General features: G+C 47.1%; 1 protein-coding gene across 2 annotated transcripts in view; it reads left to right on the top strand.

Annotated features, from left to right (window-relative positions):
* Positions 1-23,237, top strand: part of VPS50 (VPS50 subunit of EARP/GARPII complex) — a 215,986-nt gene that overhangs the window by 106,491 nt on the left and 86,258 nt on the right. For both annotated transcript variants that reach the window (XM_073677354.1, XM_073677353.1), the window contains exon 11: positions 12,143-12,241. In XM_073677354.1, coding sequence (XP_073533455.1) covers positions 12,143-12,241 — 99 coding nt within the window. The remainder of the gene's footprint in view (positions 1-12,142; positions 12,242-23,237) is intronic.

Genomic DNA, 23,237 nt, shown 5'->3' with positions numbered 1-23,237 from the left:
ACACTACGTGTATCCCCCCGCTCTGCATATACTATACGTGTATCCCTTTGCTCTGTATATACTGTACGTGTATCCCCCTGCTCTGTATATACTGTACGTGTATCCCACCATGTGCTGTATATACTGTACGTGTATCCATCTGCTCTGTATATACAGTACATGTGTCCCCCTGCGCTGTATATACTGTACATGTATCCCCCTGCTCTGTATACACTGTACGTGTATCCTCCTGCTCTGTATACACACTACGTGTATCCCCCCGCTCTGTATATACTATACGTGTATCCCTTTGCTCTGTATATACTGTACGTGTATCCCCCTGCTCTGTATATACTGTACGTGTATCCCCCTGCTCTGTATATACTGTACGTGTATCCCCCTGCTCTGTATATACTGTACATGTATTCCCCTGGCTCTGTATATACGGTACGTGTATCCCCCTGGCTCTGTATATAATGTACGTGTATCCCCCTGCTCTGTATATACTGTACGTGTATCCCCCTGCTCTGTATATACTGTACGTGTATCCCCCTGCTCTGTATATACTGTACGTGTATTATCCTGCTCTGTATATACTGTACATGTATCCCCCTGCTCTGTATATACTGTACGTGTATCCCCCTGCTCTGTATACACTGTACGTGTATCCCCCTGGCTCTGTATATACAGTATATCTATCCCCCTGGCTCTGTATACACTGTACATGTATCCCCCTGCTCTGTATACACTGTACGTGTATCCCCCTGCTCTGTATACTCACTACGTGTATCCCTTTGCTCTGTATATACTGTACGTGTATCTCCCCTGCTCTGTATATACTGTACGTGTATCCCCCTGGCTCTGTATATACTGTTTTGTATCCCCCTGGCTCTGTATATACTGTACGTGTATCCCCCTGCTCTGTATATACTGTACATGTATCCCCCTGCTCTGTATACACTGTACGTGTATCCCCCTGGCTCTGTATATACAGTATATCTATCCCCCTGCTCTGTATATACTGTACGTGTATCCCCCTGCTCTGTATACACACTACTTGTATCCCCCCGCTCTGAATATACTGTACTTGTATCCCTTTGCTTTGTATATACTGTACGTGTATCCCCCTGCTCTGTATATACAGTACGTGTGTCCCCCTGCGCTGTATATACTGTACATGTATCCCCCTGCTCTGTACACACTGTACGTGTATCCCCCTGCTCTGTATACTCACTACGTGTATCCCTTTGCTCTGTATATACTGTATATGTATCCCCCTGCTCTGTATATACAGTACGTGTATCTCCCCTGCTCTGTATATACTGTACGTTTATCCCCCTGCTCTGTATATACTGTACGTGTATCCCCCTTATCTGTATATACAGTACGTGTATCCCCCTGCTCTGTGTATACAGTACGTGTATCCCCCTGCTCTGTATATACAGTACGTGTATCCCTCCTGCTCTGTATATACTGTACGTGTATCCCCTGCTCATGTATACACTGTACGTGTATCCCCCTGCTCTGTATATACTGTACATGTATCCCCCTGCTCTGTATATACAGTACGTGTATTCCCCTGCTCTGTATACACTGTACGTGTATTCCCCTGCTCTGTATACACTGTACGTGTATCCCCCTGCTCTGTATATACTGTACGTATCCCCCTGCTCTGTATATACTGTACGTGTATCCCCCTTATCTGTATATACAGTACGTGTATCCCCCTGCTCTGTATATACAGTACGTGTATCCCCCTTCTCTGTATATACAGTACGTGTATCCCTCCTGCTCTGTATATACTGTACGTGTATCCCCTGCTCTGTATACACTGTACGTGTATCCCCCTGCTCTGTATATACTGTACGTGTATCCCCCTGCTCTGTATATACAGTACGTGTATCCCCTGCTCTGTATATACTGTACGTGTATCCCCTGCTCTGTATACACTGTACGTGTATCCCCCTGCTCTGTATATACAGTACGTGTACCCCCTGCTCTGTATATACAGTACGTGTATCCCCCTGCTCTGTATATACAGTACGTGTATTCCCATGCTCTGTATATACTGTACGTGTACCCCCCTGCTCTGTATATACAGTACGTGTACCCCCCTGCTCTGTATATACAGTACGTGTACCCCCCTGCTCTGTATATACAGTACGTGTATCCCCCTGCTCTGTATATACAGTACGTGTATCCCCCTTCTCTGTATATACAGTACGTGTATTCCCCTGCTCTGTATATACTGTACGTGTATCCCCTGCTCTGTATACACACTACGTGTATCCCCTGCTCTGTATACACACTACGTGTATCCCCCTGCTCTGTATATACAGTACGTGTACCCCCCTGCTCTGTATATACAGTACGTGTATCCCCCTGCTCTGTATATACAGTACGTGTATCCCCCTGCTCTGTATATACAGTACGTGTATCCCCCTTCTCTGTATATACAGTACGTGTATCCCCCTTCTCTGTATATACAGTACGTGTATCCCCCTTCTCTGTATATACAGTACGTGTATTCCCCTGCTCTGTATATACTGTACGTGTATCCCCCTTCTCTGTATATACAGTACGTGTATCCCTCCTGCTCTGTATATACTGTACGTGTATCCCCCTTCTCTATATATACTGTACGTGTATCCCCCTGCTCTGTATATACTGTACGTGTATCCCCCTGCTCTGTATATACAGTACGTGTATCCCCCTTCTCTGTATATACAGTACGTGTATTCCCCTGCTCTGTATATACTGTACGTGTATCCCCCTTCTCTGTATATACAGTACGTGTATTCCCCTGCTCTGTATATACTGTACGTGTATCCCCCTGCTCTGTATATACTGTACGTGTATCCCCCTTCTCTGTATATACAGTACGTGTATCCCCCTTCTCTGTATATACAGTACGTGTATCCCCCTGCTCTGTATATACAGTACGTGTATCCCCCTGCTCTGTATATACAGTATGTGTATCCCCCTGCTCTGTATATACTGTACGTGTATCCCCTGCTCTGTATACACACTACGTGTATCTCCCTGCTCTGTATATACTGTACGTGTATCCCCCTGCTCTGTATATACAGTACGTGTACCCCCCTGATCTGTATATACAGTACGTGTATTCCCCTGCTCTGTATATACAGTACGTGTATCCCCCTTCTCTGTATATACAGTACGTGTATTCCCCTGCTCTGTATATACTGTACGTGTATCCCCTGCTCTGTATATACTGTACGTGTATCCCCTGCTCTGTATATACAGTACGTGTACCCCCCTGCTCTGTATATATAGTACGTGTATTCCCCTGCTCTGTATATACAGTACGTGTATCCCCCTTCTCTGTATTTACAGTACGTGTATTCCCCTGCTCTGTATATACTGTACGTGTATCCCCTGCTCTGTATATACAGTACATGTATCCCCCCCCCACACTCTTTATATTTAATCCTTGAGAACAGAGAATTTTTCTCCTGTAGAAGTCAATAGGTCTTTTGTCTGTAGCAATTTTTTTTTAAGTTTTTCGTAATTGTGCTAAGAAAATAGATTATGTAAAATGTAATAGTGAGCAGAATATTCCCAAGCCCAGCCATTCATAGACGCATGCACCCACCGCGATCCTGTACGGCACCAACTCATTTGTGGTGTGCCCATGTGAATAATTGGAATTCCTTCCCTTCACGGGCGGCATTGTCTCAGGGTGAAGACTCGGGGAGCATATCCCTTGGCATCATGAAATAAGCATATCTGTATCCACACACAGTCTTCTCACGCCGCCTCCCTCCACGTCTCGGGTAGGAAAGCCTATCTTTATCTAATCCCTGGCTATTATCCAAGGATTACTTTAAATATCGGCTCTTCTCCGCTGATGGCAGTGGCCGCCGTTCACTTTAACACACTGTACTGTATAATGTAGGTAATCATATTTTCAGCAAGAAGAAATTGAAAAATCCAAGTCCTGAAGCGATTACTCGGTGGGAGGGGGGGACCGCTAGGATGTGTCGCTCTCAGAGCCTGCTGCTCGGGTTGGAGATTACTTGTATTTTCTCTTCCATGCCGCTCATTTTATGTTATGGTGCTTAAAGAAAATTTAAATGGCGTTTCTACCAGTTTTTTAAACAGAAATGGTGACATTCCATCCATACAGTCACCTGACCACTAAGGCTACTGATGATCAAAAGTGTCCATTTTTTTACTCTTATTTTATTCCTGCTGCTCTCTTGATCAGTCAGTTTTTTTCTTTTTTTAAATCTGCCATACGGTTCCAGAAATATGGGCATTTTTACTCAGCGCTACATTTTTATGGTCTTAGGGGGCAAGGCTCACAGTAATTATGCAGAACAGTGTGAGACCCGCCCCCGAGGATCCTCTGAGCCTTGTCCCTTCGGTAAAAAGACATTTTTTTTTATATTTTTGACCTGGTGACAGGTCTTCCTGCCGCCCAACCAGAATACCTGCTCATATTACGCCATTATGACTTATGAATATCATAGAGGCGGCTCCGTGTTTAGGACCACCCTTAAGGAGCAGATTGGAGGGCAGCACACAATTGTTTGCGCTATTTAATAAATCTATCATATTTAGGGACTTAAATATCTAAGATTTCACAACCATTCAGTTGTTTTATTTTGCAGCAGAAATTTACCAGACCACACCCACTTTCAGATAAGCCATACTCTTCTTCAACAAAACCACACCTCCTTGTCAAACTAGGTGTGAAAGTATCAAAAGCGTATAATAAATATAGTTCAAATCTCCAAACAGTTGTCCAAAGTATGACAAAATTCTGGAGCATTTAGGTGGAAAATCTGTGAGTGAAATCTGCTTCTTTCTCCACTTGTGAGCCACTTCTTCCTCTTCCTGAACTCATCACTCACTCTGGGGAAGAAAAAAAAAACAGCTCAAGGCAAGACAGACTGTTGGCACAGTGAGGTGTCAGGTTACACCTCTTATTATACTTTATGGAGAGGGAAGGAAGAGTGAGGGAGGAGCAGCTTGAGTAAACAAGCAGAAGAAGACACAGAAAGATCTTGCTGAGTTTTCTAACAAGTCTTTTACATGATCTCAGAGCTGGATTCACATCTACACTGCTCAGCGCTGCTGGATATTTTTCTATGTGACCAAAGGAATGAAGAGCAGACATATCTTATGTTTGTGTGTGCTGTGTGTGGGAGAGATCATAGCTAGTGTCCACCCAGTAGCTCACAGAAGACTGAAGATGAGAAAGAGAGAGCCCGCATGGGGGAAAACTGATGAAAATGAAGGATACAAGTCACATAGTACCAAGATATAGTGATTATTCCTCATGTACACACATAGGAAAGTTTATTCTTACATGTTACTTGATAGTTTGCTCACACAGTTTATCTTTTTGCATATATATACAGTACAGACCAAAAGTTTGGACACACCTTCTCATTTAAAGATTTTTCTGTATTTTCATGACTATGAAAATTGTACATTCACACTGAAGGCATCAAAACTATGAATTAACACATGTGGAATTATATACTTAACCAAAAAGTGTGAAACAACTGAAAATATGTCTTATATTCTAGGTTCTTCAAAGTAGCCACCTTTTGCTTTGATGACTGCTTTGCACACTCTTGGCATTCTCTTGATGAGCTTCAAGAGGTAGTCACCGGAAATGGTTTTCACCTCACAGGTGTGCCCTCTCAGGTTTAATAAGTGGGATTTCTTGCCTTATAAATGGGGTTGGGACCATCAGTTGTGTTGTGCAGAAGTCTGGTGGATACACAGCTGATAGTCCTACTGAATAGACTGTTAGAATTTGTATTATGGCAAGAAAAAAGCAGCTAAGTAAAGAAAAACTAGTGCCCATCATTACTTTAAGAAATGAAGGTCAGTCAGTCCGAAAAATTGGGAAAACTTTGAAAGTGTCCCCAAGTGTAGTTGCAAAAACCATCAAGCGCTACAAAGAAACTAGCTCACATGAGGACCGCCCCAGGAAAGGAAGACCAAGAGTCACCTCTGCTTCTGAGGATAAGTTTATCCGAGTCATCAGCCTCAGAAATCACAGGTTAACAGCAGCTCAGATTAGAGACCAGGTCAATGCCACACAGAGTTCTAGCAGCAGACACATCTCTTCAACAACTGTTAAGAGGAGACTTTGTGCAGCAGGCCTTCATGGTAAAATAGCTGCTAGGAAACCACTGCTAAGGACAGGCAACAAGCAGAAGAGACTTGTTTGGGCTAAAGAACACAAGGAATGGACATTAGACCAGTGGAAATCTGTGCTTTGGTCTGATGAGTCCAAATTTGAGATCTTTGGTTCCAACCACCGTGTCTTTGTGCGAAGTAGAAAAGGTGAACGGATGGACTCTACATGCCTGGTTCCCACCGTGAAGCTTGGAGGAGGAGGTGTGATGGTGTGGGGGTGCTTTGCTGGTGACACTGTTGGGGATTTATTCAAAATTGAAGGCATACTGAACCAGCATGGCTACCACAGCCTTTTTGCAGCGGCATGCTATTCCATCCGGTTTGCGTTTAGTTGGACCATCATTTATTTTTCAACAGGACAATGACCCCAAGCACACCTCCAGGCTGTGTAAGGGCTATTTGACCAAGAAAGAGAGTGATGGGGTGCTATGCCAGATGACCTGGCCTCCACAGTCACCAGACCTGAACACAATCGAGATAGTTTGGGGTGAGCTAGACCGCAGAGTGAAGGCAAAAGGGCCAACAAGTGCTAAGCATCTCTGGGAACTCCTTCAAGATTGTTGGAAGACCATTTCCGGTGACTACCTCTTGAAGCTCATCAAGAGAATGCCAAGAGTGTGCAAAGCAGTCATCAAAGCAAAAGGTGGCTACTTTGAAGAACCTAGAATATAAGACATATTTTCAGTTGTTTCACGTTTTTTTGTTATATAATTCCACATGTGTTAATTTATAGTTTTGATGCCTTGAGTGTGAATGTACAATTTTCAAAGTCATGAAAATACAGAAAAATCTTTAAATGACAAGGTGTGTCCAAACTTTTGGTCTGTACTGTATATGTGTTTTATTGGTTGAAGCAGTTATTGTGCCCTTGTCTATACATGGGAAAGGGTTTTGCATCTGTTATGATGTAACTGGTACAGGGAAAATATATATTTTTGTACTGTGTTAGCCAGTAGATAGAAAAATATTACGATTTGAGAGTCCTCAGTGGTTGATACCTTTTTAATGGCTAACTGAAAAGATGGTAACAAATTGCAAGCTTTCGAGGCTACTCAGGCCTCTTCATCAGGCTATTATAACACAAAATCTGAAGAGTTACATATTTATACACAATAGGACACAGGAATGATGCAATAGATGAGACAGGTAATGTTAAGCAGAGCTATTACTGTGGGAGAAAGATAAACAGTTCTGGCTGTAAATATTGGATTGGTTCATAGATGAGGACTGTTATGATGACCCCAAAGCTCTGAGGAGCACATTTCTTAGTTGATGTAGAATGACATAAATCCATGCTACACATTCATTCCTGCTCTGAAGGTGTCACAGGTCACCATTAGTTTATATTCCCAAACTTTTCTTTCTCTCTGAGATTTTAAATTACCTTTTAATACCAGTAATTTCATGTCTGTGTTGTTGTGATCAGGGAAACTAAAATGCCTGGCTACAGGTAGATCTATTTTTTCTTCTTTTATTGTGTGGCGATGATGATTCATCCTTGTCCTAAGTTTTTGACCTGTCTCCACTAAATACAGACCCCCTGATGGACATTTGGTGCATATAATTGAATACACTACATTAGATGTGATGAAAGTACCTGGGATCTTATAGTCCTGATGTGAATTGGGAATCTTTATCTTGTCTGTGGTCGTTATAAACGAACAGGTTTTACATTTTTTCTGGTTGCAAGGAAAGTTTCCTGTAGCTGGTGGAGATGACAGGGAGCTTCTGACAATGATGCTTCTTAGATTTGGGGGCTGCCTGAAACACAGAAGTGGGGGGTCCGGAAATATGGATTGTTATCGGGCATCTTTTTGTAGTAAGGGTTGTAGTTTCCGTGCAGCTCTTCTTAGCGCCTCCAGATTTGGATTGTAGGTGATTACTAGAGGCACCCGGCTGCTTTCTTGTTTGGTTTTGTAATGTAGGAGATGATTCCTTGATATTCTGGTGGCTCTTGTAATCTGGTTCTCAATTGTTCTTGGATGGTAGCCCTGTTTCAAAAAGGTCTTTCTGAGGCCATCAAGGTGTTTGTCTATCCATCTGGTTGGAGCATATCCGATTGTATCTGATGGCTTGGCTGTAGACAATAGAGTTTTTTATGTGTTTTGGATGGAAACTGTCCCATTTAAGGTATGTAGGACGGTCGATTGGTTTCCGGTACAAGGATGTCTCTATTTCATTGTTCTGTAGCTTGATGATGATGATGATGGTGTCCAAAAAGTTAATTCAGTACAGGAGTAGTTGAGTGTTAGGTTGCTGGTGGGATGAAATTGATTAACCCCTTTCCAACCCTTGCCGTATTAGTACGCATATTTGCGTACCCCCGGTTCAGTGAGGGCTGCTGCGCTAAGCCCTCACTGAACCGAGCACATGTCAGCTGATTCTTACAGCTGACATGTGCCCGCAACAGCCGCGGGTGGAATCGCGATCCACCCGCGGCTGTTAACATGTTAAATGCCGCTGTCAATCTCCGACAGTGGCATTTAACGCGCGCTTCCAGGTTGCGCGTCATAAGCCCCACCCATCGGCGACCCCGTCACGTGATCGCGGGTCACCGATGGGTGGGCATGACAACCCACGGTCTGCAGCAGACGCCTGTGGTTGTCATGATCTGGTCGCTATGAGCGCCACCTAGTGGTCGGCGCTCATAGCACAGGACCATTTCTGCTGCATGCAGGGGATCTGCTCGTCCCCTGTATGTAGCAGAGACGATCAGACAACCGCTGCTTCTAGTCTCCTATGGAGACTATTGAAGCATGCAGTAAGTGAAAAAAAAAAGTTTTTAAAAATATAAAAAAAATATAAAAGTTTAAATCACCCCCTTTTCGCCCCATTCAAAATAAAATATATATATATAAAAAAAACCTACATAGACCTATTTGGTATCGCCGCGTTCAGAATCGCCCGATCTATCAATATAAAAAAAGAATTAATCCGATCAGTAAACGGTGTAACGAGAAAAAAATTCTAAACGCCAGAATTACGTTTTTTGGTCGCCGCAAAATTGCAATAAAATGCAATAACGGGCGATCAAAACATCAGATCTACCCCAAAATGTTATCAATAAAAACATCAGCCCGGTGCGCAAAAAATAAGCCCTCACCCGGCCCCAGATCCCGAAAAATCGAGACGTTACGGGTCTCGGAAAATGGCGCTATTTTTTTTTTTAGGTTTTTTTTACCAAATTTTGGAATTTTTTTTCACCACTTAAATATAAAATAACCTATACATGTTTGGTGTCTATGAACTCGTAATGACCTGTAGAATAAGAATGGCAGGTGAGTTTTAGCATTCAGTGAACGTGGTAAAAAAAATAAATAAGAAACAACTGTGGTATTGCACTTTTTTTGCAATTTTACCGCACTTGGAATTTTTTTCCCGTTTTCCCGTACACGATATGGTAAAACTAGTAATGGCGTTGAAAAGTACAACTTGTCCCGCAAAAAATAAGCCCTCACACCGCCATATTGACCAAAAAATAAAAACGCTATGGCTCTGGGAACAAGGGGAGCAAAAACGAAAAAGCAAAAACGACAAAACCCAAGGTTGCGAAGGGGTTAAAGTGTTCATGGACTGTCTTCAGCTGTTGTTCAGACCCCGTCCAGATGATTAAAATATCGTCAATGAAACGGTAGTAGGCCAGAGGCCTGATGGGACATGAGGAGAAAAAGTCACTTTCAAGCTTGGCCGTGAAAAGATTTGCGTACTGTGGAGCCATTTTACTTCCCATCGCTGTACCAGTCTCCTGTAGATATATGTTGTTATCAAATTCAAAGTAATTGTGGGTGAGGATGAATTCTGTAAGTTTCACCACAGAATCAGCAACAATTCCTGTATTTTCCATGAAGATGTTGCAGGCATTTAATCCATCCTGGGATATTCGAGTACAATGATTCCTCATCCATGGTGGCCAGGATGGTTCCTTCTGGTAGAGCAGTGGTCCCCAACCTTTTTTGCACCAGGGACCGGCTTGAAGCAAGATCATTTTTCCATGGCCCAGCAAGGAGGGGGTGGGGTGGGCGGGGCTTTGGTCATATGGGGGCGGGGTAATGGAGGGATTTGGAGTTTAGTGCATACTTATCATATAGTGTAGACCAGGTCCCCGCCAGGAGCTATGCCAGGAGCCCCACATAATGTGCTGTGCCAGGAGCCGCATCACTGAGGCCCCATCACGCCCTGCAGCAGGACAGGGCAGCTGTCCTGACAGCTGCTGTTCAGCTGCATTTACTTCATCCCAGGGGCGGACACAGACTGTAGTGGGCCCCTGTGGAAGAAATTTTTGGGGGCCCCCCCCGCCCTTCATAAGGCAACAAAGTTATGTAAACATAACCCCCCCATGTGCATCTCTCACCCCCCCATGTGCAGCTCACCCCCGTGCATCTCTCATCCCCCTCCGTGCATCTCTCATCCCCCTCCGTGCATCTCTCATCCCCCTCCGTGCATCTCTCATCCTCCTCCGTGCATCTCTCATCCCCCTCCGTGCATCTCTCATCCCCCTCCGTGCATCTCTCATCCCCCTCCGTGCATCTCTCATCCCCCCCGTGCATCTCTCAACCCCCCCGTGCATCTCTCATCCACCCCCCGTGCATCTCTCATCCACCCCCCGTGCATCTCTCATCCACCCCCCGTGCATCTCTCATCCACCCCCCGTGCATCTCTCATCCACCCCCCGTGCATCTCTCATCCACCCCGTGCATCTCTCATCCACCCCCCGTGCATCTCTCATCCACCCCCCGTGCATCTCTCATCCACCCCGTGCATCTCTCATCCACCCCCCGTGCATCTCTCATCCACCCCCCGTGCATCTCTCATCCACCCCCCGTGCATCTCTCATCCACCCCCCGTGCATCTCTCATCCACCCCCCGTGCATCTCTCAACCCCCCCGTGCATCTCTCATCCACCCCCCGTGTATCTCTCATCCCCCCCGTGCATCTCTCATCCACCCCCCGTGCATCTCTCATCCACCCCCCGTGCATCTCTCATCCACCCCCCGTGCATCTCTCATCCACCCCCCGTGCATCTCTCACCCCCCCGTGCATCTCTCATCTCTCCCCTCCCTCCCATGTGCATCTCTCATCTCTCCCCTCCCCCATGTGCATCTCTCATCTCTCCCCTCCCTCCCATGTGCATCTCTCATCTCTCCCCTCCCCCCCATGTGGATCTCTCATCTCTCCCCTCCCCCATGTGCATCTCTCATCTCTCCCCTCCCCCATGTGCATCTCTCATCTCTCCCCTCCCCCCCATGTGGATCTCTCATCTCTCCCCTCCCCCCATGTGCATCTCTCATCTCTCCCCTCCCCCCCATGTGCATCTCTCATCTCTCCCCTCCCCCCCATGTGCATCTCTCATCTCTCCCCTCCCCCATGTGCATCTCTCATCTCTCCCCTCCCCCCATGTGCATCTCCCATTCCCCCCACTCCTAGTTAATTGTATTTAAAAAAAAATAAAACTTGTTATACTTACCCCCATGCGATCCCTGCAGAATCCTGGCGCTCGTCCAAATCGCTGACACCAGGTTCTCCTGACTTCCGGCCATGTGACGGCGCCGTCACATGACCGGAAGTCAGGGGAATCATGAAGGTGCTGCCGCAGCAGCGCAGCGCTAAGATGTCCCGGACCCGGCGCTTAGCATGCGGCCAGGGGCCCCATGAGGAGAGAGACGCACAAGAGGGGGGCTCCGAGGGGGCTCCTACCGGCCGGGCCCCATACTGGAGTCAGGGCAGTCATGCCCTGATGGCGGCCCTGCTGGAGGCTGGAGGGGCCCCCTCTCCCCGCGGACCGGCTGAAAAACCCCAACGGCACGGTCCTGGTCCGCGGACCGGCGGTTGGGGACCTCTGTGGTAGAGGACCTATTGCTGATAGTTTATTCAGTAGGTCCGTCGTGTCCTGAATGTAGTTGGGTGTACTCTTTACCAGGGGTTTAAGAACACACTTTACCCATCCAGAAACTAAATATAACATTATTTTTCCTCCCTATAGGAACAGTTAGATGTGGCCCTCTGTAAAATCTGCAAGAACTTTGATGTTTCTCACTATACAAAGGTGCAGCAAGCATATCGGCTCCTGGGAAAAACACAGGTAAGGAGAAGACCCACTAAGATTGGTAATTAATTATTGAAAATATCTCCGGGCTCTGTGATTAAACGGCGAGAGGGAAGAGGTGGAGTTCCAAATAAATCCTCGGTAAGAATATCCGGGGGAGGTGGAGGGTACACCTCTGAGGCCGAGACCATCCTATTTCAATGTAGAATGAATGAAACAATAAATGTGCATCGCCGGCCTGTGTCTTCTGGGCTGTGTTACATGAACAGCAAAATAAAAGGGCACGTGCCCACTGATCTGGCAACGAGTGTGGGCACAATCCACAGCAGAAGAGAATTGTGTGTGGAGATGGCACCTGACATTATTGTGTTACAGGGCGGCTCCAGTGATTCTGACATAATAACTTATATTCAGAGGCATAGTAAGAAGGGAGTGTAGTCGTTATATGTAGCCTGAAATGGGTATAAAGGGCAAAACCTACCATCCAGTATGTGTTTAATATCGGTCTGTCATTCTCTAATAACTAATGTCTGTCTGTCTATCTATCCTTTCTTATTCTTTTTTTTCTTTTTACTTTCTTTTTTTCCTAATTTTCTCTTTTTTTCTTTTTTCTGTTCTTTTTTTTCCATTTTGTTTGTCTTTTTTTCCTTTCTTTCTTTTTGTTTTCCTTATTCATTTCCTTATTCATTTCCTTATTCCTTTCCTTATTCCTTTCTTTCTTCCTCTCCTTCTTCCTCTCCTTCTTCCTTTCCTTCTTCCTTTCCTTCTTCCTTTCCTTCTTCCTTTCCTTCTTCCTTTCCTTCTTCCTTTCCTTCTTCCTTTCCTTCTTCCTTTCCTTCTTCCTCTCTTTCTTCCTCTCCTTCTTCCTCTCCTTGTTTCTTCCCTTCTTTTCTTTCCCTTCTTTTCTTTCCCTTCTTTTCTTTCCCTTCTTTTCTTTCCCTTCTTTTCTTTCCCTTCTATTTTCTTTTTCTTCCTTTCCCTTCCTTTCCTTTTCTTTCCCTTCTTCCTTTCCTTTACCTTCTTCCTTTCCTTTCCTTCTTCCTTTCCTTCTTCCTTTCCTTCTTCCTCTCCTTCTTCCTCTCCTTCCTCTCCTTGTTTCTTCCCTTCTTTTCTTTCCCTTCTTTTCTTTCCCTTCTTTACTTTCCCTTCTTTACTTTCCCTTCTTTACTTTCCCTTCTTTACTTTCCCTTCTTTTCTTTCCCTTCTTTTCTTTCCCTTCTTTTCTTTCCCTTCTTTTCTTTCCCTTCTTTTCTTTCCCTTCTTTTCTTTCCCTTCTTTTCTTTCCCTTCTTTTCTTTCCCTTCTTTTCTTTCCCTTCTTTTCTTTCCCTTCTTTTCTTTCCCTTCTTTTCTTTCCCTTCTTTTCTTTTCCTTCTTTTCTTTTCCTTCCTTTCCTTTACCTTCTTCCTTTACCTTCTTCCTTTCCTTCTTCCTTTCCTTCTTCCTTTCCTTCTTCCTTTCCTTCTTCCTCTCCTTCTTCCTCTCCTTCTTCCTCTCCTTTTTTCTTTTCATTCCCTACCTTTCCTTTTTTCCTTCTTTTCTTTCCCTTCTTTTCTTTCCCTTCTTTCTTTCCCTTCCTTTCCTTCTTTTTTTCCCTTCCCTTCCTTTCCTTCTTATCCTGATTCAAGTATGGTAACTGTAATATTGTGAATAGAAGAGGGGGGGGGGGAGATGGAGCTGCAGTTTCTCACTGTGTCTGTGACACTGTGTCCTGTGGGAGAACAGGGAGGAGCTAAGAGATTTTTTTATGGACTGTTAGGATTATGGGTTGTTTGGGTTATAGGAAACCACCAAAGGGAGAGCAAACTTCATAAAGGGAAGAGACTGTATAGAAGAAAAATTGTATTTTAAAATACATAACTTTCAGCTCTTGACAATGAGCTGATGTCGCTCAGTACATTATGTTATTGAACCACTTAGGTGGAGCATGGTTTAAACCTTCTTTTAAGACAAAAATGTTTTATAAAGGAGAAAGAAAAAACATAATTAAAACCCATCTTAAAAAAAAATCCACTCCAGATTGTGGGGCATAATAATCAGAAGCCTAATAGCAGCCATTAATGTTTTGATATTTGAACGTCAAGTGGTTGGATTGATTTTCATTTTAGGAAACTGCAGTCTGTCATCCTACTGATCGATGCTCAGTCTGCTCATCACTAATGTGCATTCACATCCTCCGTGCTCGGTGCACATTACTGTCAGGAATCAAGGATTTTTTTCTTGCAGCGTTCATTAAGCTGGTAGAATATTATGCCGTTCCTCTGTTATTCCTCCTGGAAGTTTATTAGTAAATTGACAAAAAAAACCTCCCGGATCCTCTATATAAGACACCACATGGGACACATCCTCTATATAATACACCACACGGGACACATCCTCTATATACTACACCACACGGGACACATCCTCTATATACTACACCACACGGGAAACATCCTCTATATACTACACCACACAGGACACATCCTCTATATACTACACCACACGGGACACATCCTCTATATACTACACCACAAGGGACACATCCTCTATATACTACACCACACGGGACACATCCTCTATATACTACACCACACGGGACACATCCTCTATATACTACACCACACGGGACACATCCTCTATATACTACACCACACGGGACACATCCTCTATATACTACACCACACGGGACACATCCTCTATATACTACACCACACGGGACACATCCTCTATATACTACACCACACGGGACACATCCTCTATATACTACACCACACGGGACACATCCTCTATATACTACACCACACGGGACACATCCTCTATATACTACACCACACGGGACACATCCTCTATATACTACACCACACGGGACACATCCTCTATATACTACACCACACGGGACACATCCTCTATATACTACACCACACGGGACACATCCTCTATATACTACACCACACGGGACACATCCTCTATATACTACACCACACGGGACACATCCTCTATATACTACACCACACGGGACACATCCTCTATATACTACACCACACGGGACACATCCTCTATATACTACACCACACGGGACACATCCTCTATATACTACACCACACGGGACACATCCTCTATATACTACACCACACGGGACACATCCTCTATATACTACACCACACGGGACACATCCTCTATATACTACACCACACGGGACACATCCTCTATATACTACACCACACGGGACACATCCTCTATATACTACACCACACGGGACACATCCTCTATATACTACACCACACGGGACACATCCTCTATATACTACACCGCACGGGACACATCCTCTATATACTACACCACACGGGACACATCCTCTATATACTACACCACACGGGACACATCCTCTATATACTACACCACACGGGACACATCCTCTATATACTACACCACACGGGACACATCCTCTATATACTACACCACACGGGACACATCCTCTATATACTACACCGCACGGGACACATCCTCTATACACTACACCGCACGGGACACATCCTCTATATACTACACCACACGGGACACATCCTCTATATACTACACCACACGGGACACATCCTCTATATACTACACCACACGGGACACATCCTCTATATACTACACCACACGGGACACATCCTCTATATACTACACCACACGGGACACATCCTCTATATACTACACCACACGGGACACATCCTCTATATACTACACCACACGGGACACATCCTCTATATACTACACCACACGGGACACATCCTCTATATACTACACCACACGGGACACATCCTCTATATACTACACCACACGGGACACATCCTCTATATACTACACCACACGGGACACATCCTCTATATACTACACCACACGGGACACATCCTCTATATACTACACCACACGGGACACATCCTCTATATACTACACCACACGGGACACATCCTCTATATACTACACCACACGGGACACATCCTCTATATACTACACCACACGGGACACATCCTCTATATACTACACCACACGGGACACATCCTCTATATACTACACCACACGGGACACATCCTCTATATACTACACCACACGGGACACATCCTCTATATACTACACCACACGGGATACATCCTCTATATAAGACACCACACGGGACACATCCTCTATATACTACACCACAACGGACACATCCTCTATATACTACACCACACGGGACACATCCTCTATATACTACATCACACGGGACACATTCTCTATATACTACATCACACGGGACACATCCTCTATATACTACACCGTATGGGACACATCCTCTATATACTACACCGCACGGGATGCATCCTCTATATACTACACCGCACGGGATGCATCCTCTATATACTACACCACACGGGACACATCCTCTATATACTATGTGGCGCCCCTGCGGGTTTAGTTGCCACAGAGGTACTGCATTCCACCCAGGGGTGTGGTATCCCACTCTCAGGTAAGGATGGAGTGCTGCCCGTGACCCTAACACCTGCATCCAACACATCCACTTCAGTAGGGAATGGCGAGATTGCTCCTAAGGGAGAGCACAGTCCCTGGTCCCTGGCTGGAGTGGAGGGGAGCCAAGTGAGGGCGAACCATGTAGTGGGTGTGGGTGGAGGACGTAGATCCAGGGGAGCACTTCAGAAGCTGTATAAAAGGGGGAACCATCTTGGAAAGACAGATCAGTTGGAGGAAGAAAGTGAGGGGAGTAAAGGCTCTGTAGGAGTTCTGCTCCCGAGCGGGCTTGTGGAGAGGCCCAGGACTGAAGGAAGAGGAGAGGGAGCAGGAGAAAGGCTGCAGGAACAGAAGGGATCCCAGGGGTACGGGAAGTGCTGGAGGCCACCCGTATGCCCGAATCTGCCAGGCGGTGGAGGGATCGAGCCGCAGAGGGGACCGGCCCCTAAACTAGTGGCCGGACTACAAGGCTCAGCTAGGAACCGGAGGCTGCTGTACTTGCAAGGTGCAGTGGCCACAAGCGCAATTATATCGCCGAGAAGGTGGCCACAGAGGGTCCAGGGGACTGCAGGTCGCCCAACAAGACCCGAGGCTACCGGATTGGGACACTGATTGCGAGGCGCAGGGCAGGAGGGCGAGAGCCAGCGCAGGAAGACGACAGGAAGGCACATAGAACGGGGTCCTGTCAGGCACTCTTGAACCACCTGTAGGATTGCTGAACCCCTGCCTGGTGAACGCAGCACGACGTGGGAGGTTGTAGTCCAGAACCTGTAACCTGAGGAACTTAAGAACTGTGAGTAAACTCGGAAGACTGCACCCCACTGTCTCTGTGATTAATATCTGCGCCATCACCCCTGCACTACAACGCCCAGCACAACCTATAACATCTACACTGCCCTGGAGCTAAGCTCTGCCTGTGGAGAGCCACACCAATTTTGCTGCACTAACATCCGCTCCAGAGGACCTGCTCCGCAGCGGCGGCTCCCTTTAGCCGCATACCACAGGTGGCGTCACGAACTTTATATAAAAACTTTATTAATTCCCTTGTAAATATTCCCTTACGATTGACTGCCCTGGGTCACGGACTGGGTCACCGCCACTGTGACATCTCCCCTAGCAACGACAGGCCCAGCACCTAGAACCCCACGGCCCACGGGGCGCGTCACCTTTGGCGTCACGAACAGGATTTGAGCCCACCAGTTATCGCCGGGTATTGTGCGCCTAGAGACTGTGTTCTGTACTGAATGTGGCGCCCGCCCCAGAAGAACGGGCGCCATTATGTGCGAGCCAAAAGACAACAAGAAACCACCTCCCATCGTGGGCGGGGTTCCAGAATGGTACCCAAAGCGGGTCCTGCCCCAAGCCACATTGACCATGTATATAGATGTGTCCATCAAAGTGGGGGGACCGTCCCTAGGAGTAACCGACAGCAGGCTGCCATGGAACCACCCCCGAAAGGAGAGAGGAGGAGGAGAGAAACAGTGGAGACAGGGTGTGGTCTCCCGAAGACCAGACAGACCGCACCCGGAAGCCGACATGGACGGAGGTCAGGACCAAGCTCCCGCCCATGGCCTGCAGCAGTCAGAGACACCCCTCACCCTGGAGGGGGTGATCTCTAAACAGTCCCCGGAGGATACCGTGTTCCTCCAGGCGGAGGTGCACGAGCTGAGCCGCAAAGTGGAGGAGGCTCAGCAGGCAGCGGTCGCAAGATGGAAGAAGGAGTTGCTAGAGAAGAATGCTGCTCGGCAGCAGAGAGCGTTATGTGACATCAGCAGCGTTCCAGCCCCGGCGGAGTCTGATGGCCGCCAGGAGGCAGCGTGCAGCACAGGAGCGGCCGCGTGAGCAGGTAAGTGGAGTCTCCCTGTCCCGGGTGCTGAAAGTGCTGACCTGCTCCTGGGCCTCCTGCAGGAACCTCCGTCCCCGGGCGCGTTCGCCCTAGAGCAGCTCCTGGGCCCAGAACCTGTAACTCCGGGCGCCCATGCCGTGGACCTACTGCTCGGCCCCCTTTCAGAGCCACCTGCCCCTGCACCCAAGTGGGTGTACGGACGTACCACCTACGACTGGTCAGACAAAGTCGAGGACAAGCAGGGACCCCCTCTACTACCTGCACCAGCGCCCCCGGTTGCCTGCCAAAGAGGAGAATAATTTCGGTGGGACCACCGGGAGGGAAATCTTATGGGGTTCCCGCGGGAGACCCAGGCCCAAGCCCTCAGTAGGGAGCAATACTGCTGGCAAGAACTCCTGCAGATAGAAAAGGAGCGGCACACCCTGCGGGTGCGCTGGGAGCAAATGGAGGCCCGGAATATGGCAGCCTAATCTCAAGCCCGCAAGACAGAATCCGTCACGCCCAGTCCCCGTGTGGAGGGGCTTATAGTCAAGTTTGACCTGGAAGCCGGATGGGGCTTCATACGAGATCCACAGATAGCCCGGGATGTATTTGTGAATCGGCGGGATGTCGAGTCCCATCTTGAGCAAGGACATCCTGACAGAAACCTCTACCCCGGTGATCGTGTCAATTACAGCCGACACAAAGGGGAGCGTGGGTGGTACGCCCTCCAAGTGTACAGAGTGGTTGAAGAGGAAGAGGACCTGCCCCCGCAGTCTAGGGCTGATGACCCGGCTGGGTCAGCCCACAAAAATGATGTGTTTCCCCAGCAGGGACACCACTACTAAAGCATAGTAGAGAAACTGAACTGTAAATAGGTACCTGGAAAGGTATGGCAGAGACACTGCAAGTGTGACAGATTTATGTGTGTGTTTATTTGATTACCCGGTAAGGGTACCAGAACTTGTAGGCTGAGGACTGTGAGCAGCCAAAAACTCTCCATTATAAATAGTTGCACTTCTTAAACTGCCCCTTATTGGTTTTATACATACAAAGCTGACCTCAGAACAAAAACCCGTTTGGCGTGGCCGAAGATGTGGTCCAACACCTGGATCATCTATGCCCTGCAGCCACGCCCAGGGCCTACGTTGAGGGTTTTCGGATGGGTCCCTCAAGTTCATGTTTGCTAGTTTGCACCTTGATAAAGAAAATGGACACCCGGTTACAGATCGCGCTGTTACCAGTTGACAAATGTTTTATATGGAAAATGTTTTATATGTGAAGAAAAATGTTATTGAAAAATTCTTATAATGTTTTGACAAAGAAACCAGTAACGTTCAAGTAATGTGCCTCCCATAAAGGGAAGAAAAAGTTTAGCTGATTAATCTTATATGTGAATGCATTCTAAAATTTTTGTAAGTCTGAAATACCTTGTTTTTACTCTGTTCCAGCCCGCGGACGTGCTGTGTTTTACCAATGGGGTATGTGGCGCCCCTGTGGGTTCAGTCGCCACAGAGATGCTACATCTCACCCAGAGGTGTGGTATCCCACTCTCAGGTAAGGATAGAGTGCTGCCCGGGACCCTAACACCTGCATCCAACAAATCCACTTCAGTAGGGCACGGCGAGATTGCTCCTAAGGGAGAGCACAGTCCCTGGCTGGAGTGGAGGGGAGCCAAGTGAGGGGGAACCATGTAGTGGGTGTGGGTGGAGGACGTAGATCCAGGGGAGCACTTCAGAAGCTGTATAAAAGGGGGAACCATCTTGGAAAGACAGAGTTCTGCTCCGGAGCGGGCCTGAGGAAAGGCCCAGGACTGAAGGAAGAGTAGAGGGAGCAGGAGAAAGGCTGCAGGAACAGGACGGATCCCAGGGGTACGGGAAGTGCTGGAGGCCACCCGTACGCCTGAATCTGCCAGGCGGTGGAGGGATCGAGCCGCAGAGGGGACCGGCCCCTAAACTAGTGGAGAACTACAAGGCTCAGCTAGAAACCGGAGGCTGCTGTACTTGCAAGGTGCAGTGGCCACAAGCGCAATTATATCGCCGAGAAGGTGGCCACAAAGGGTCCAGGGGACTGCAGGTCGCCCGACAAGACCCGAGGCTACCGGATTGGGACACTGATTGCGAGGCGCAGGGCAGGAGGGTGAGAGCCAGCGCAGGAAGACGACTGAGGAAGGCACATAGAAAGGGGTCCTGTCAGGCACTCTTGAACCACCTGAGGGATTGCTGAACCCCTGCCTGGTGAACGCAGCACGACGTGGGAGGTTGTATTCCGAAACCTGTAAGCTGAGGAACTTAAGAACTGTGAGTAAACTCGGAAGACTGCACCCCACTGTCTCTGTGATTAATATCTGCGCCATCACCCCTGCACTACAACGCCCAGCACAACCTATAACATCTACACTGCCCTGGAGCTAAGCTCTACCTGTGGAGAGCCACACCAGCTTTGCTGCACTAACATCAGCTCCAGAGGACCTGCTCCGCAGCGGCGGCTCCCTTTAGACGCATACCACAGGTGGCGTCACGAACTGTATATAAAAACTTTATTAATTCCCCTGTAAATATTCCCTTTGGATTGACCGCCCTGGGTCACAGACCGGGTCACCGCCACTGTGACATATATACTACACCACACAGGACACATCCTCTATATACTACACCACACGGGACACATCCTCTATATACTACACCACACGGGACACATCCTCTATATACTACACCACACGGGACACATCCTCTATATACTACACCACACGGGACACATCCTCTATATGCTACACCACACGGGACACATCCTCTATATGCTACACCACACGGGACACATCCTCTATATACTACACCACACGGGACACATCCTCTATATACTACACCACACGGGACACATCCTCTATATACTACACCACACGGGACACATCCTCTATATACTACACCACACGGGACACATCCTCTATATACTACACCACACGGGACACATCCTCTATATGCTACACCACACGGGACACATCCTCTATATGCTACACCACACGGGACACATCCTCTATATACTACACCACACGGGACACATCCTCTATATACTACACCACACGGGACACATCCTCTATATACTACACCACACGGGACACATCCTCTATATACTACACCACACGGGACACATCCTCTATATACTACACCACACGGGACACATCCTCTATATACTACACCACACGGGACACATCCTCTATATACTACACCACACGGGACACATCCTCTATATACTACACCATACGGGACACATCCTCTATATACTACACCACACGGGACACATCCTCTATATACTACACCACACGGGACACATCCTCTATATACTACACCACACGGGACACATCCTCTATATACTACACCACACGGGACACATCCTCTATATACTACACCACACGGGACACATCCTCTATATACTACACCACACGGGACACATCCTCTATATACTACACCACACGGGACACATCCTCTATATACTACACCACACGGGACACATCCTCTATATACTACACCACACGGGACACATCCTCTATATACTACACCACACGGGACACATCCTCTATATACTACACCACACGGGACACATCCTCTATATACTACACCACACGAGACACATCCTCTATATACTACACCACACGGGACACATCCTCTATATACTGCACCGCACAGGACACATCCTCTATATACTACACCACACGGGACACATCCTCTATATACTACACCACACGGGACACATCCTCTATATACTACACCACACGGGACACATCCTCTATATACTACACCACACGGGACACATCCTCTATATACTACACCACACGGGAGACCTCAGTAAATAAAGGGAGATGTCTTTGTGACGGTGTCCATTTCAATAATCGTGCTGTGGACTGAAACCTTCACAATGACGTTTCCTTTTATTCCTGTTCTTTTCTCTCCCGGTTCAGCTCTGACCTTCTCCCTGACAGCCCTGTTTGTAGCAGAACTTTTTCCTTTCCTTTAGGGTATGTGGACACGATGCAGAAATGCTCAGGATTTTTTCCTGAGCGTTTCTGCATCTCTCTGGCAGGAAAAAACGCATGCGGATTGTACATGCGGTTTCCTGCCAGGGACATGCGGAAATGAAGCGTTCTTCACTTTCATTTCCGCATGCGGGTTGACAAGCGCTTCCCAAGCGATTTTAGCATCACTTGGAAAGTGCTTGTCAACTTTACACTATATAAATCCATGCAACCGGCATGGATTTATATAGTGTGTGAATGTCAAAAAATAAAAAATAAATCTATACTTTACCCTCTGATGGCCCCCGGTGTCCTGCTTCATCGGTCCCGGCTGCCGGCAGTGAAGACTTTAGGACCTTCCGACGTCAGCGTCACGTGACCCGGTCACATGACTCTGACGTCAGCGAAGGTCCTTCATTCAACCGCGAAGTGCCCGGGAAGCCGGCAGGACGCAGCGCGGGCCGTCAGAAGGTGAGAATATATATATTTTTTATTTTATTCTTTTTTTTTTAATGGTACCTGGGTCTGGATGAGAGTCCTCTCCTCCACACCCGGGTACCATCCGCACATTAGACCGCATGAAAAGCGCATCAACATATACAGTGATGCGGATTCCATGCGGTCTAATGCAAGTCAATGGCGGCAAAAGAGCAGCGTTTCCGCAAAATTAATTGACATGCTGCGGATTTTTGACCGCAGCGTTTACGCTGCGGAAAAATCCGCATCATGG

The sequence above is a fragment of the Phyllobates terribilis genome, unplaced genomic scaffold (genome assembly GCF_046119375.1).
Source record: "Phyllobates terribilis strain yellow unplaced genomic scaffold, ASM4611937v1 Scaffold_4__5_contigs__length_816908805, whole genome shotgun sequence".
Lineage (NCBI taxonomy): Eukaryota > Metazoa > Chordata > Amphibia > Anura > Dendrobatidae > Phyllobates > Phyllobates terribilis.
The sequence above is the reverse complement of the archived record's forward strand: the minus strand, read 5'-3'. Positions and strand labels throughout refer to the sequence as shown.